We start from the raw sequence: 18,015 nt of genomic DNA on the forward strand, positions 1-18,015 counted from the left end.
TAGTCCAGTAGAAGCCTAGGCACCAATACCTGAGTGTCAAGTTTTTGAAAATGCTCAGTAAGGTCTTTTGCCTTATACATAAGGGATACATGGGCTGATATATAGGAAAACAATCTTCTTGCCTACTAATTGCAATGAGGGACATAGCCTTTAGAATTCAAAAAGTAGAGAAGGGGATGGGGGCATATACAACTTGAAAACTGCAACATTAACATACTTTTACTTATGCACAGATTCATGGAGCCAAGGAGAAGCAATTGTGCATTCTGACTGATCTAACTTCAGTGTTCGTATGATCTTGATCTTTCTAAACATTTATCACTAGAGTGTAGTCTTTAAAATAGGGTTATCTAAAGCCTATGACTGCCCATGCTGATATACATTAGCATCACTTCTAGGAATCTTGAATTCATCCATTAAATCCTAAATTGTACAGTGCATTCAGAGACATGTGTTCCTTGATGTGTGGCATTTTCATGCTTATTTTGTAAATTCTCAAGCGATGGTGACACAGCTGTGTTCCTTAAATAAAAATCTTATAGTGTCACTGTCTCCAGTAATGGTACCTATGGTGAAATTTCCCTCAGATTATTGATTTCTAACCTCACTGTGAGGAATAAATATTAATCTCAGTCTACAGAGAAACTGAGTCTCAGAAAGGTTTCTTATAGTAGTGATAATAATAATATTAATAAGAATAGAATAATATCAGTTACCTTTTTTAAAATGTTTATTGAGCATTTATTATGTGCTAGGCACTGTGCTAAGCACTTTATCTATCCAATCTAGGCCTCATAGGAAAAAATTTGAAGTGGCTCTTATTCCTAATTATCAGGCAAATAATCAGAGACACAGAAAGGTTAAGTGACTTAGCTCAGTAATTAGCTGAGCCAAGACATGACCCCTGTTTCCCTGAAACTGCTCTGCTGTACCTCTACTTGGACATTTATTTCAGGGAGTTTATTTTGAACAAAACCTCTAAGCCACCTTTATGCCCCTCCAAGATTGGACATCTAGCCCCTACCTGCAAACTCTACTCTATCTTCATCTGAAGAGCAGAAGGGAAGTCCTCTTTATAACCAGTCTGGAGACTGATGCATGCCTTACTTTCCTGGACCATGCTACTGTTGACTATCAAGCTAAGCTTTACTCACTTAAACTCTTTTGAAATGTAAATTTATTTAACTTGGGTGGGAAATAAGAAATGCTAGTCTCATCTACCACGATGCAATAGTAAAATGTAATAGAGTTTTAAACTTAGAAGTGTTTCAATAAAATCCTGCAGATATATTTATCAATGATTAAGCCTGATCCTTTCATCCTTTAGACAGAAAGCTATGCTTTCAATCCATAGAAAATAGATGCCCAAAATGTAATGTATATGCATTATGGAAGAATTGTTTTCTTTCCTTGTACCAAGATGCAAAGCAGAATTATACTTTTCTCTTGACCATGAGGTTAACTTTTTAAAAATTTCCATAAGAAATGAACTTATGATGGTACATATTTTAGGAGTGAAAACAAAGAAACTTGAGACATTTAAATTTACTCTCTGTTTTAAAGCTTACTCTCTTTGCTGAGGCTATGTGGAAACAAAAACAAAAACAAAAATAAAACCTTCCATATAAGGGAAAAGAACATGCTTGATAGGGATTTGGAGTTGTTTACTCACATACCTGTTATGCAAAACCACAGAACCAAACTTACACATCTTTCAAAGTAAGGGATAAAAGGGGATTTATTTAACAATAAGCCTATGAGAATTACATACTAGTGAAGAGTTCCAAAGTCTGTAGACAGAGAACTAGGCGAAGAACTCTGGTTCCCATCAATGTGATGCTAACATATTTAAACATAATGCTCTCTAGGGTAAGTGGCAAGCACAAAATAAATTCTGCCTGAAACCCTGAAACCAAAAAAAAAAAAAAAAAAAGAAAGAAAGGCTGGGGGGCTGTAAGTCTCCATATTGGTGATACTGTAAACTGATCTGGTATTTATAGCATGAACCCCAGCATCTTTCCTACTCAACTATGTCTGTTGGTTGATTGACAGCCTCTATCTTTCCATCATTTGTTATGGAGTTTACAGTAAACCTATAAGCACATTATTTGGAGCAGTGCCTAAGATTCTGAACAGGTTATCTTATTTCTGAAGGGAAGTGTTACTCCTGGATAACTAGGTAATTAGGAAAACGGAGAAAGTGAGTTTGAGCTTCTAGCACTAGGCTGCCACTTCCTCCTCAACTTCTAAGAGAAGTGAATGAAATCTCAGCAATTCTGAGAATCCAACTCTTTCTGGGTGATAATTATAATAACAAACCTGTCTCTGTAAACACATAAGAGTCAGACTTCTGGGGTTTTAAGTGAACTCAGGTGTTGTTGATTTATTTCTTCTGTATCCAGGCATTTGTCTTATCCTTTTTCTTTTGGTTATTGTTTTATTAAAAATTTTACAAAAGATGTACACACTTACTTAAAAATTGTACTATGTGGAAAGGACAAAATAAAAAAGGTGTGATCTCTGTTGATGGTTTTAGGTATCTGAAATGTGTGCCATTTCAGACCTATATTTTATCTTGTTTTTATATGTATTTTGCAAAACAGAAATCATACTATTTACATGTTTGCTTTTTGATTCAGCAATACATTGCAAGTATCTTTCTGTGTCAATGGGTAAAGATTTACTTAGTTCTTTTTAAACATTGCATATAATTTCATGATGTGAATACACCAAAATTTATTCAACCATTCCCCTATTTTTGAACTTTTAAGATGCTTCTAATTTCAGAGGTATTTACAGATGATTCTACATTAAATCTCCATCTACATATACCCTTTCCCACTTGCACTAAAATATCTAAAGAATGAATTCCTAGAAATAGTATTATTTAAATTTTGTATATATGTACTTATCATTTGATATATACTAACAGAATGCTTCCAATTTTATTACCAGCAACTTTTCAGATGAACATTAAATAAGAACATCAAATTCTTTAAAACATTTTTATTAATCTGGTAACCAGGACATTATCTTGCTTTAGTTTGTATTTTCTTGATCACAATTGCAGTTAAATATCTGCTCTCATGTTTCTATTAGCAGAATTTCCATACTGATGTACCATTTCATCCTCTGTACTCATTTTTCTGAGGTGTTTGTCTTTTATTATTGATTTAATTGATTTATAGGATTTGTAGATTCCTCCCTTCACCAGGAATCCATTTTTATTTACAGTTGGAGGTGTAAATCTAAAGGTTTTTGTTTGATTTTAATATATGATTCATAATCCTGTTCATGTATTAAATAATAAACTATTTCACTGATTAGGAATACTACCTTTTCATATAAAATTTCTCATATGTGCATGAATCTGTTTCTGGGCCAGACATTTTGAGTTTATTTACTATAGCTATTCATGTATATTTTTCTATGTGGTAGAACAATCTCTATGCCTAGACTTTTTCTCCCCCCCAAAATTCTTGATGATTTTGTTCACATATACTCCTTCAGAAGAACTTGTGAATTGACTTCACCAGTTCTAAAAATAATCTAACTATTTAGTACATTTGCGAAGATTTTATATGAAATAAACTCTGGAAAGTCCAAGGCAGTAATATATATAGATTGAATTCTGCAAATGGGCATGAGAAAGCGAAACTAGTAGTCCTAAGCAGATGTGTCCTTCAACAGAGTATGCTGTTAAATAAAGAAACCTCAAATTTGAATTTGGAAACTAAATAGAAATTATGATTTGTAAAAAGGGTGGTTACTGAAGCCTCTTCAGATAAAAATGGCATGAACAAGTCACTACTTAATATTGTCCAGGTGTCATTTTTTAAAATTTTATATAAAATTTTATTTTTCCATATATTTGATGTGTTTAGCTCTGAAGACATTACTTATCTTTATGCCTTAATCACTGTTTCAAAAGAGAAGGGATTTTAGCAACTTTAGAGTAAGAATGATATTTGAAAGGGCTACATTTTCAAATTTTACAAACACTTTCTCTACCTGTATCCCTGCATTATAGTAGAGGAGTTACTGTAAGGTTTAAACAAATTTAGTCCTAAAATGTTTGGGTCTTTTTCCTCCTACATTTTCCTGGTGCCTCACAAGCACTTCTCAAGGAAGGTATTAGCCTGTCTCCTGTTTTTATTTTTTATTTTCCTTTGTTCTTATATATTGCTCAGGGCCAAGTTATACACTGATGTGGAGAAATGTGAGGGGAGGAGGCCACAGTTTGTAATGGATTTTTTTTCATAATTTATGGGGCCTCCCATGAGCATATATATGGGCTATAGATGCCGCTCTGTCTGAGAACAGGGCTTGTATTTGCATCCTCCTTAAGCCTTTGACAAAGGCTTTCTGAACCCTGACTGACCTTCCCCAGCCCTCTTCTTCCAATGCCACGGGGCAGTTCTGAATTCGCTGACTTGCTTGGGAGCCTGACAAAAATTTCTCTAGGCAATGAAATCATGATTTAAACATATGGCTGTCAGACTAACTTAGGACAGTTCAATCCCTGAAATAGCTAGTTTTCCTAGAGGTATGGAGTCTCTCAAGGTCACCTAAAGTGTAACTATAGTATTTTTTTTTAATTATTTATTTATTTTTGGCTGTGTTGGGTCTTCGTTTCTGTGCGAGGGCTTTCTCTAGTTGCAGCGAGCGGGGGCCACTCTTCATCGCGGTGCGCGGGCCTCTCACTATCGCGGCCTCTCCTGTTGCGGAGCACAGGCTCCAGACGCGCAGGCTCAGTAGTTGTGGCTCACGGGTCTAGTTGCTCCGCGGCATGTGGGATCTTCCCAGACCAGGGCCCGAACCCGTGTCCCCTGCATTGGCAGGCAGATTCTCAACCACTGTGCCACCACAGAAGCCCATAACTATAGTATTTTAACCTGGTTCACCGAATTAATAATGAAGGATAAGAACAGAACATCTGTCTAGTAAGCTGCTTTTCAGACACTGTTTCTATGTTCTGGCTTTATACCACTTGGCTCGTTTAGAAGCAATATAAGCACGCTTTTAATTCAGATGGATCTATTGAAAATTGTGAAACAAAACAAAATGTTTTGCATGATTTTCAATTCAATAATAGTTGATATTTGTGTTTAACTTGAATTTCAGAACATCGATATGATTTGTTTGGTTTATCAAGGAATGAACTTCCCTGCTGAAAGATTCCCACACACATAAATAAAAGAAAAAGCATGGTATAAAAATAGATCTTCATAAGAGTTTTCCCTGATTCCTTATTTGTCTAGTAAAGGTTGCTTTTCAATTTCAGAATTTGCTGAATCCATAATAGATGGCTTGTCCTTCAATGTTTCCTTCTAGAGTTTCTGAACTGCTTCCTACTTCAGCAGCATCTACTCCAATTATCAGACAAGAGTAAAACATAGCAAGAATAGATAATTTTCCTCAACCTTTTATTCATTAATTTTCACCCCATTTATTTTGTATTCCATTTCATCTAATTTCAATATTAAGCCATCTTATATTTTCACTAAACTTACATTGTCTTACTGGCAAAATAGTTGAGCAGAAGTTGGATGGGGAAGAATTTTTCATCTCCTGTTGTGGGGTTATGGCTGAGTCTTGCAGATGCTTCAGCCTTAAGCATTTTATGTCTCATGTCCTACCACCTACTGAGTCTAATTTCTCTGAAATAATGAATTCACTTTCCTTGCAAAGGCCAATGGTTTCTTACTACAGCCTCCAACTATATGAGGAAAAAGACTGAATGGTCAATCTGGTATTTGATACACTTTGGCTGTACTGGTTCAACTGCAAAGCTTCCACTTAATTGTTTGCCATGTGCAAAACCTTAATTTCAATATTTGAAAAACTAAGTTACTGGAAAAGTCATATGTTATCACAGATTATTACATTGCAAAGACTGTGTTACCTACAACTACCAATTGTTGAAAATATTTTGTAGGTATTATATCATGAATGTTCCATGTAAAATAAAGTTATTAATCATTAATACAATACAAATAAAGAAACTGAAGTTTAGAGAAGTTAGGTGACCAAACAGTAAGTCATTGACAGGGAAGGAAAATGTCCGACTCCAAATTCTACTTTCTTTATATTATTCTGCTTCTCTATACCAAACATTTAAACATTTTACTTCATAAGAACTACATTTCACTGTCACAAACATTTGTGGTCAGAAATATTTTCATCAGTCTCTCATGACAGTTCTACCCCCAGGCTACACAGAAGGGACCTACCTTCATTGCCTTATAATTACGAATTTTTGGAAGCCACAAAATCTATGCCTCGGTTCAAATCCAGGCTCTGATTTATACCCCATGTGTCTCTGGGAAAGTCCCTTATTCTTTTTGAACCTAGGTTCTCTATCTGTAAACAGCATTATTGTGAGAATGCAGTTGCAAAGATTATGTTGAGGGGGGAGAAATTAGTACAGTGTCTTGTATATTATAGCTATTAAATAGGCGATAATCTCTATTGTGAGGGGAGAGAATAGTATTGTGGAGCTCATTATCTCATCTCCTTAAATGAAATTTATGAAAGGTCTACTTTATGTTGAAATTCTAACACTGAATATGAGTAGTGACAAACAGTAAGCCCACTCAACAGCTTTCAGAATCACACTTTACATCTTTCAAAGGTAATTAGGAGCTGTCATCTTTATAAGCAGTTGAGTGTAAGACAAATAAATATTTCTTCATTTGTCATCTTGAGTCTTTAAGTTGGTATTGGACTATATGGTTTCTGATGTATCTTTTCACTCATCAGGAGCAATGCTCACTGGGCCAAGTATCTAGTTCTCATGGTGAACAGCCTACATTTACAAGATTTGCATGGGTTTTTTGTTTCATAAATACAATTACTCAAAAGTGTTTATCATTCTCCTTGAAAACTCTTTAGTTCCTCCCTACCCCTGCCCAAGCTCATATGTATACATGTGTATATACATACATATAACTGAATATATATAATTGAATATATGTATAATACAATATATATAACTGAATATATATTATATTACAAGAGTACATATAATTAAAGGAGGTTTTGAAATATTCTCTTAGAAAAAGCTTGGTGAATGTTATTTTAAGCAAAATAGAAATGGGTTAGGTTGAGATTCTTTAGTTGTAAACGATAGAAAAAAAAAGTCTAATTAGTTCTATTTTCTACATTTAATACAAGGACATAAGTTACATTTGGATACATTTATTAACAACCTAATAAAAATGCGTTCATATCTACAGACTCGTTTTCATTTCACTGTACAGAGCACAATTATTATAAACATCAAGAATTGGGAGCTATTGAACAGATGGGGCATTAGTGTCTTAATTCTTGATCTTTGTTCTAGTAAATCCTTCCGTTTCATATCGTTTCCACAAATCCTATGGCCATTCAGGGCATGATGAATGATTTTTTAAATGCTGCTTTAATGTTCATGTCACTTTTTGTGTTTTACAATTTCAAACAAATATGTAAACACAGGTGATCAAACAGGATAATGAGGACACATTAAAATCTTCAAATATTCCAAACTAGGCATATCCTAATCCTACCAGAAGATTCTGCATAAACTAAATGCAGTTTCTTGGCACCAACATGTCTAATGTTTTTTATTATTTCTGATAACTAATATCTGAAAATTGATTCCTGACTCAGATCTTTATTTTTCCATGCTGCATGCTAGACACTTAATAAATGATACTGATTATCTATTCATTATGTTTATCTTAAAGAAAAATAGGAATTTATGAACATACTAATGGTTTATAGGACATTACACAGAGACCCTGTGCACACATGCACACTCTCAAAGCTTACTGAAGGAAACAGATAGACATCGCAAATGCCTTAATTTTGCCATAAAAATAGAGAATGCATGTTTCCTCAAGCAAGTCACATAGGATATAACATTTAAAAATATCGAATCGAGGGTTGTGACAGTATTTTAACAAACTATGTTTGTTTTCTTACTTCCCTCCTGGCTTACATTGCAATCTTCAAGCTGCAAATGGAATCTACAGATGCCAAAACCCTTGTTCAAAGTTTTAGAAATTATTGATACTTATATGACATTTGAAAATAATTTCTTTCAACTATCAGCATACTATAATTCCTCTTAACTTTGAATAAAACTGCAGTTTCCTGCTTGGATTGATGGGATTGACATCTATGCAAAGAAAAGACTTTGAAAGAAAATGGGTGAACCTAAGTTACACATGAGTTGCTGATAACTGGAAACTGCCACAGAAGAAAACTGGACAATGGTCGGTTCTATCTTGGACCATATTCTCTTCAAATCCTTCTGGTTTGGGTGAGAGCAGCCAGGATGATGGGGAAAGACTCTGAGCTCACCTCCTCTCACAAGCACACCAAAATCACAACTATCTGCAGAACAACCATCAATGAAAAAGACTGGAACCTACCAGAAAAGACCTTCTCCAACATAAAGAAGGAACCACAATGCGAAGGCAGGAGGAGCAGACTCGCAAAGTAATCAAATCCCATCCCCTGCCCCCCAGGTGGGCGACACACGCACTGGAGAGTAATTACATTGCAGAAGTTCTCCCACAGGAGTGAGAGTTCTGAGCCCCACGTCAGGCTCCCCAGCCCGGGGGTCCAGCACCGGGAAGGCGAGCTCCCAGAGCATTTGGCTTTGAAGGCCAGCGGGGCTTCATTGCAGGAGCGCACAGGACTGAGGGAAACAGAGACTTCACTCTTAAAGGCACACATAAAATCCCGGGGCAAAAGCAGTCGTTTGATAGGAGCCTGGGCCAGACCTACCTGCTGGTCTGGGAGAGTCCCCTGGAGAGGCGGGTGGCTGTCCCTCGTAACACGTTCATCCACGTGAACATGGCGGCTGCGTGTTGGCCTCATCAGCACCGATACCGCACCTGGTCCCACCCAACAGCCTACAGGCGCCGGAGCTGGGACGCCTCGGGGCCAAACAAGTAACGCGGGAACAGAGCCCAACCCGTCAGCAGGCAGGCTGCTTAAAGACTCAAGAGCGCCCCACCCCCCCACCCCCTGTCCCTACAGGCGTCCCTAGACACGGCCCAGCCCACGTGAGGGCCAGGGCCCGGCTCCACCCACCAGGGGGCAGACACCGGCCCCTCCCACCTGGAAGCCCGCGCAAACCTCAAAGCAGCCTCGCCCACCAGGCGGCAGACACCGGAAGCAAAAATTCTACACACTTGCAATGCAGGTTAGACCCTACCCTGGGACCACCTGGGCCCTGGCTCTGTCCACGATAAGACCAACACAACCTTCGGGACACCCCCTACCCCTTACCCAACTGTGCAGGAACCGTCTCCCACCACCAATTATCTGAATCGAGCTCTGGGATCCCTGAGCCCTGCAGCCAGACTCCAGGAAGCGGCTCTGCCTGCCAGTAGACTGGCACTAACCCCAGGACGTGGCTCTACCTGCCACTGGGTGTGCAACAGCCTGAGTCTTCAGGACCCTGACTCTGCCCACCAGTGCGCCAGCACTAGCCCTGGGACTCCTAGGGTTCCTCAACCGGCCCCCTTGTGACCAAGCCCCACTAAACAGCAGCCGCACATGCAGGGCCTGGCAACCAACCAGACTAGGGGCCAACCAAGCCTACCAGACAGCCCACATAGTCAGCCCCACAATAGAAGGACTCGTGCAGCCCTCGTAGGGGGAACCCCCAGAGCATAGAGCTTGGGTGACTGCTGGGACTCATAGAACGCCTCCTACAGAGGGCCACTTCTCCAAGGCCGAGAAGCATAACTAACCTACCACAGACATGAAAATACAAATAGCAACTTAGACAAAATGAGGTGGCAGAGGAACATGTTCCAGATGAAGGAATAAGATAAAACCCCAGAAGAAGAACTAAGTGAGAGGCTTCCCTGGTGGCACAGTGATTAAGAGTCCGCCTGCCAATGAAGGGGACACAGGTTCGACCCCTGGTCCGGGAAGATCCCACATGCCACGGAGCAACTAAGGCCGTGCGCCACAGCTACTGAGCCTGCGCTCTGAAGCCCATGATGCACAACTACTGAAGCCCGTCTGCCTAGAGCCCATGCTCTGCAACAAGAGAAGCCACCACAATGAGAAGCCAGCACCGCAGTGAAGAGTAGACCCGGCTCTCCGCAATTAGAGAAAGCCCACGCACAGCAACGAAGACCCAATGCAGCCAAAAATAAATAAATTAATTAATTAATTAAAAGGAAAAAAAAAAAAGGAACTAAGTGATGGGGAGACAGGCAATCTACCTGAGAAAGAGTTCAGAGTAATGATAACAAAAATGATCAAAGAACATGGAAGGAGAATGGATGCACAGAGCGGGAAGTCAGAAGTTTTTAACAGAGAGAAGATAAGAACAACTGAGATGTATGGTTTGGATTGTGTATAAAATCCTCTATGCCTAGGGCAGGAGTAGTGAGAAGCATTCTTTTTCTCGGAATACCTTAGAATTAAGAATATGGGCCTAGGATTTAAGGTGGCATGTGAGCTAGCTTGCCATAGTAGCTTGTCTGATAACTGAGAATTTTATGGTTCAGTTAAAGCTTATGGAAAATGTGGATAAAATAATCAGTATTGCGAGTTATATGAACATGCTGTAGATAATGCACTAAAATGTTTGATAAATAATGAATTTGTGTTGAGATAAAAAAGAGAAGGAAACTGGCATTCACTGGATACCTACTAGATGCTATGCAAGAGGACTATGTGATTTGCATTTGTTTTCCCATATTATGCCACAACTAGCTAATAATAGTACCTCATTTTAAAACTTCAGAAAATGAGATTCAGGAAAGTTGAGTAACATACCAATGGTCACACATCTATTAGGGGTCAGTGACTTCAGATCTATATCCATGTATGAGCACTCACGGTGCCATCCTAACCTGGGTTCTTCTTCTGCAAAAATCTTGGGGGAAATTACATAATCTTTTGGATTTGTCAGAGAGGTTGGAACAATCTCTACATTCCTTTAGAATGTCAAACATTTATGACTTAAGTATGAGAAAAGTTTGGTTTTCTTTTTACTGTACTCACCAAGTCTCTCACTATGCTGAGATGTCAAACTAGCTTTCCAGCCTGGGAAAAAGAATTTGTCTAACTAACCTGATGACAAAGAAGTCTCACTTAAGGAACAAAAATTACTCTATTACTTATCGCAGTTCTTTTCTTTTTATGAACTGAACTATTAGTTCAACATCAATTATAAGAGAAGGGCTAGCCCTCTGGACACATGTATAGTTCATTAACAAGATGGTCTGTATTATATACAGGGAACTTAGAAAAAGGGGAGCTAGTTTAGTGGGTGAAAATATTCCATATAAATATCCAAATATATATATATATATATATATTATATATATATACATAAATTGGGGTGACATATTTAACTGCCACGTGTACATTTCTTGTTACAGATTGATAACCATTAAAATGTTAGCATTAAAATATATTTTCAGCGTATATATCTGAGCCATGCAAACACATTTAAAAAGACCACTTTATCCTAGATTTCAGCTGAAGCTTATTTGGTATTTTATCATTTTACTTATCTCTTCTCCCTCATCTCAAATTATTTTGTAAATGTTAAAAAGCCACACTGAATTAATGAGAACATGCTTGCTATTTTTTTCTCATTTGGTTCACATTTAGTTGGATAAAGTAAAAACATTTCTGTTGAAAAGAATCCGTACACTTCTTCAATTAGGTCAGGGCTTCCTGCCATTTAAAATTGACAGAAAAAGCAAAATGTACCAGTCTGCAACACTGGAAATAGAGTTGTGAGGCCTCCCCAGGATCCCTGGTCCTAGGTTTGACCTCAAATCCCTTCTGCCCAAAACTAGTGACTGTTCAAAGGGCCTTCAAAACTGGCCTCATGAGACTGAAGGAAAACAGCAGGAAATTCCAAAATACTAAAGTCAGCCTGACACCCTGTTACAGTTGGATGCACTAGATCATCAAATGGAAGAATCTCATCATGAATAAATACCTTTTTTAAATACTCAGAGGTAGGTTTTATGTGACTGCTATTAAGATAGTCGAACATAGATATAAGAAGAATAAAACGGATCTTAACATGAGCTCACAACCACATAGTAAGGAAATAAAGTAATGTAGAAACATGGTTAAGAGAATAAGCTTCGAAGTCAGAAGATCCGAGTTTGCATTCTAGCATAAACACTCACTTGCTGTGTCACCTTGACCAAATCTCTTGCTCTCTCTAATCCACAAATTATTGAGTGATTTGTAAAAGAGGGATATAAGACTATCACAGACTTGTTTTGAGAATTAAATGGAATGATTTATGCAAATTGTTAGCACATTCCTTGGCACTCAGTAAATATTTTAAGAATATTAAACATCATGGTTATTGTGATTTCAAAAACTTAATTCAATCAGATGCACACTTACTTTGAAGAGATTTATCAAGAATTTCAACAATTATATAAAAGAGTCAATTTAATAAGAAAATATAAAAAAGTGATTTCCTTGCCATTAATTTCTTATGGTTTATTCTCTAGTGTTATGTGCATATGTTAATGATACCTTAGATGGAAAATAATAAGCATACTCATAATTTAGATTTGCAATTGCTGTTTTTGGAATAGTCAAATTACAATATTTTAAACACCCACAATTTATTTATTAAATTTATTTATTAAAAACATACATGTCCCAAAACAAATTATATATACATCATCTAGCAAAAACTACCTTGTGAATATTGTATCTTAAATAAAGAATCAGAATATGGAATTTCCATTTCCATATTTGTACCATAGTTTTAAGATAAACCCATAACTATTTATAAATATTCACTTGTTTTAAAATGTATGGAAATGCTGTGCAATTGTATCCTGTTGGATAGTCACATAACACTTTTAGTCTCAAGTAAGATGTGACTGGCATTGTTTTCAGAGATTATTGTTCAAATGATAAAGTTTCAGCGATTGTGCTCAAAAAAACAATCAGTAGAGTGATTTAGTTGTATGTCATTAGGTATAGGATATAAAGTCATTCTCAATTTGTAAAGGGAAGTCAAATGAGCTGTGAGAATTTAGTCAGGAGGAAAAAAAATTCTAAAAGGTCACTTTTAGGACTATTAGTCTTTGTTGAATCAAAACAAAACTATGGAATTGCATTTTATATTGCCAGGTAAGAAAATAATGTTTTCTAATTAACTCAGGGTTTCAAAACCTTACCAATGTGAGCTTTATTCTCAGAACTGCTCAATAAATAAGTAAATTAATGGATAAGCACATAAATAAATAAAAATTGGGTAATGTCACATAAGGAAGCTCTGATGTTCCTTCAATGGCTATCGTTAAGAATATATTACATGGGGGCTTCCCTGGTGGCGCAGTGGTTGAGAATCTGCCTGCCAATGCAGAGAATACGGGTTCGAGCCCTGGTCTGGGAAGATCCCACATGCCGTGGAGCGGCTGGGCCTGTGAGCCACAATTACTGAGCCTGCGCGTCTGGAGCCTGTGCTCCGCAACAAGAGAGGCCGCGATAGTGAGAGGCCCGCGCACCGCGATGAAGAATGGCCCCCACTTGCCGCAACTAGAGAAAGCCCTCGCACAGAAACAAAGACCCAACACAGCCATAAAAATAAATAAATAAATAAACCCAAAGTTAAAAAAAAAAAAAAAAAAAAAAAAGAATATATTACATGGGCTTCCCTGGTGGTGCAGTGGTTGGGAATCTGCCTGCCAGTGCAGGGGACATGGGTTCAAGCCCTGGTCCAGAAAGATTCCACATGCCCCGGAGCAACTAAGCCCGGGTGCCACAACTACTGAGCCTGCGCTCTAGAGCTTGCGAGCCACAACTACTGAGCCCACGAACCACAGCTACTGAAGCCCGTGTGCCTAGAGCCCTGCTCCACAACAAGGGAAGCCAGGAAAATGAGAAGCCCGTGCACGGCAACAAAGAGTAGCCCCCGCTCGCCTCAACTAGAGAAAGCCCATGCGCAGCAACAAAGACCCAACACAGCCAAATATAAAAACAAACAAACAAATAAATAAATTTATTTTTAAAAAATACATTACATTTGTTGTGTCTGAATAGAGTAGGCGACTAAACAAGGATATTATAAAATGATCTTCAAATCTCCCTTCCTTGAAGATTTATTTCTAAAATAATTTCCCAATGACACTTCCCTTTCAAAACTCAGAAGAAACAAGCCCAATTCTAAATGTGATCTTCAATTATATATTCCTTATTATTTCATTCACCTGTCTTAAGTTTTATTCATGTAAGCTGACTGCATTGCAGCACAAAGTCAACGAACACTTGTAGAATCAAAAACGCACGAGTGGTATGGACTGGCCATTTAGATTTTTTTCTTCCCTTAGCCAAGATCTGACCCTATCTGAAATGTCTCCTCTGGTAGAAATCCACGGAAAATGACTAGGGAGCTCACCAAAGTTCAGCCCTTATTCACCAGAAGCACTGCACAGAGGCACCCCATCTTTTCTTTTCAGCACCTGCTACCTAGTCCAGGGGAAAGTGCTAAAGGGACAATTCCCAGAGCCTCAGGTCATTTCAGTAAGCGCTCCCAGGAACACAGTACCCATCTCCTCTCTGCTACAAACACCCATTCACAAAATCTGAGGAGAGAACTACAGTCGTCCCTGATTCCTTGGAAATTTAGTTAGACTGATGTTGAAACACACCCTCCTTCCCTCAGTGTATAATTATTCGTGGGTGAAGAGCCACCAGGGAGGGTAACAGAAGAGGAAAGAGGGGAAAAAAAGTAGAAGCGGGTTTTGACCTGACTTCTAAACGGCTTTCTGTTAATCTCTCGTCCCCCTCTCTCATTTTCCTAATCCCGAGGATGATGGAGTTATAGGCAAGGGAATGATTCCGGAAATGCAGATATGACTCTCAAACCTAGAAATGATCTGGGCGATTTATTTAAAGTTAAACCCTCCTCGTCCTAGGAACCCAGCACAAGTCATATTTAAAGGAGGCCGTGTTTTCTCCATCATGACATAAACAAACAAACAGTTGCCTCCAAAGATGAAAAACCCGGTTCCGGAGCGCGTTCTTGCTGTCCTCTAAGCTGCAGACTGAGGGCCGGTGGAGAGCGCTCACAACCTGTGAAAGTGCCGAAGACTCTCTCAACCCGGTGGCCAATTCCCCACCGGCCAGAACTCTTCCCTACCAGCCCTCATCATTCGTGACTCTGCAAGACGCAGGGACTCAGACGTGTGTGGGAGTGCGTGTGAGGGAGACAGGCGACAGGAGAGTGCGCTTTCCACATGTGGACCCCTGCATCTCCCTGTTTCATAGCTTGCGCCCGTTCATATGCGTGCAGCGGTTAAATATCTGATCAAAGGTGGAATAGTTATACTCATCAGTTGTATTTTTAATAGGCACGCCTTAAAATAGAGGGTTCATCAATTGAAAGCGTGAAAAGATTCTGAGTATCGTCCCTATGTCTCTAACCCTTTCTACTCTTCCCTCCCCCATATCTACTCCCCCCCCCAAAAAAGGAAAGCTTGCAGCAGATTGTAGAAGGATTTGAGTCTGCAGCTAGAGAGAAGGGGATTAGGGCCAGAGCGGTGCAAGTTAAATTGTGCTGCCTATAAAAAATGGGCGGATTGGTCTCCAGATCCAGAGGCTGGTACCACCTTCCTTTCTAAAATAAAATCTCTCTGGCATGAAGTCACCGCCTATTTCACATCCGGTTTGCCCTGGGACGTATTACTACTGTCTTGGTAAAGAAAAATCTTTTGTTGTATAGCTGCAGATTGGATACTGGGAAGCAAATTTGGGTGTGAAATCTTCAGCAAAGGAGCACGCAGAGTCCATGATGGCTCTGACCGCTCAGAGCGAGTGAGCGAGCGGCAGAGCGAGGACGCCCCTGCGCTGCCGGTGCGCCGGGACTCGCGGACTCGCGCTGGCTCCCAGCTCTCCACGATTTTCTCTCGCAGACTTTTCTCGGGTCTTGAGCGATCCTCTGCCCAGAGGGGGCCCGAGGTAAGTGCGGCATCGGACCGCCACACACAAGCTTTGAACGTGCCTTTTCCTTGCTGGAGGGACAGGAATGCAATAGAAAAAAGAGAAGGAGGGAACAGGACAAGAGCCTGATCCCACAGCAGGTAGAAAGAACGAATGTTTTTCTTTCAGGGTGAAAACCGCAGCGATCTAGGAGCATTATTATTATTACTATTATTATTTTCTCCGTCTCTCTTCTTTCCCTCTTTCTTAGGCAGATTTGAATGTATTCCGCGGGGTGGGTGGTGACATGTTGTTTTGGTCTTTTTTTGTTTTTTGTTTTTTTGCAAGAGGGAGCTGGGGTGAGGTGGGGAGGGGCGTTGGGTGCATCGTCTAAAGTTAAGACGCTGGGATAGAAAACCTATCTCAATGTTCCATCGTAGGGAAGGCACTCTCTCTTTCTGGCTGCAAAAATGCTTCTTTTCTCCTTTCCAGTGGACGCTGCTGTAATGCCGTCTGGTGTAGGGGTCTCTCTCATTCCGAACACGAAAAACTCAAGTTATCATTTGCTGTGGGTGGCATAGATATGGGTGTTCGGAGTGTGTGTTTGATGGGGCGAGGTTGAAGGTGGAAAGGGGTAAGGAGACAGCTTAGCGTTTCTTTTAAACTATTAGGTTTGCATTTGCAAGAAACTTTCTTACTCAACAACTCAAGTGCCATGATAGGCTTGTTTTTCTCTTTTTAAAATGTCAGAGGAGGACAAAAAGCTATGGTATCTTGCTTTGGGGTTTTGTTTTGTTTCATTTACCCCTTTGGGAATTACCCTTTTTTATAAAGACCAACAAATATTAAAAGGGTACGAGAAGTTGTCTTTCCTTCATAACGGATGTTGAAGGTTAATAAAAGGGTGAATTATAATTATGCAATTTAGGTGCAATATTTTAACATAAGGATATTTACCCAATATTTCTTGTCGTATTCAACTCATCTATGTCAAAAGCAGTCACTAAATTAGGGAAAAACTATGACGCTCACAGTTCTTACCTCTAGGTCTAGACCATTTCACTCTAAACACTTTATGTTTCATTGCTTACATGCCTGTTTGGAATGGTTTTTACTGATATAAATGATCCTGGAGAGTGCGGAAAGCATTTGTGTAGATGTATTTAAAGGCATACCACATTAAACTATAGAGTGCCTAATGAAAAATATGCTTTAAAAGACTTGCAATCCATTAATCACTGACCCAACTAAGGAGTACAGATTCAGGGAAGTGCTAACAAATTTTACCTTGAACATTTCTCATATTTTGACTGGAATCAGTTATAGCACATTCAAATAGTGTTACCATGTCTGCTCTTTCACCAGGTAGTGCTCTGATTTTTAAGAAGTAATTACACAAATAGATTATAATTTTAAAAATTCTCTAAGCTTTCCATGCTCCTCCATTCCTCCAACATCCCACTACCAAGTCTAAATTCAACAGAGGGTGATTGATTGCACTTTACCTAAGAGGGTAAAAAGATTCCCTTTTTCATGCAAAGCAAAGCACTCTAGCTTCCATCTGTTTGAGATAAAACATTTTCTAGCAGCAACCTGGCAGAACTGAGAGGGCTTAAAAGACACGTGTGGGCATGCTTGTGTGCATTTATGTGAGTGTGGTTTGTATGTGAGAGATCAGCACATGGCTTGACTATAAAGTGTGTCCTTTAGCCTCACAGAAGCATTAGCAAGCATATTTAACAAGGAAATCACAGGCAGAGAATTACAAGCATGATTTCGGCATTCAACTGAGTGTTTCCTATGATTTTATTTTTTAAAAAAAAAAGATAAATAGCAGTTGCTTCTGAAATCAAGGTGCATCCAGAATCCAAAGATGAATTCAGTCATCAAAGCATATTAACCTACCCCCTCACAGCCTCCAAACATGCTCTCCCTGTTGTAGACACCAGCTGAAAATTTTCAGTGCACAGTTCAGTTGTGGGAACTCAAATCAGAAAGGTCAAATTTTTCAGATGATAACAAGAAGAGAGTAATTCAAACTATATTGTAAATATAAAACCTAGAGAAAGAACAACTCACAGTTTT

At 39.0% G+C, this 18,015-nt stretch overlaps 1 protein-coding gene across 2 annotated transcripts in view; it reads left to right on the forward strand.

Annotated features, from left to right (window-relative positions):
- Positions 1-15,262: 15,262 nt before the first annotated feature.
- The window catches only part of GABRA1 (gamma-aminobutyric acid type A receptor subunit alpha1), a 60,161-nt gene continuing 57,408 nt past the window's right edge, over positions 15,263-18,015 (forward strand). The window contains exons 1-2 of one of the 2 annotated variants that reach the window (XM_007171413.3): positions 15,263-15,325; positions 15,734-15,969. In XM_007171413.3, coding sequence (XP_007171475.2) covers positions 15,295-15,325; positions 15,734-15,969 — 267 coding nt within the window. In that variant the 5' untranslated portion in view covers positions 15,263-15,294. The other variant, XM_007171414.3, reaches the window with a different exon arrangement.

The sequence above is a fragment of the Balaenoptera acutorostrata genome, chromosome 2 (genome assembly GCF_949987535.1).
Source record: "Balaenoptera acutorostrata chromosome 2, mBalAcu1.1, whole genome shotgun sequence".
Lineage (NCBI taxonomy): Eukaryota > Metazoa > Chordata > Mammalia > Artiodactyla > Balaenopteridae > Balaenoptera > Balaenoptera acutorostrata.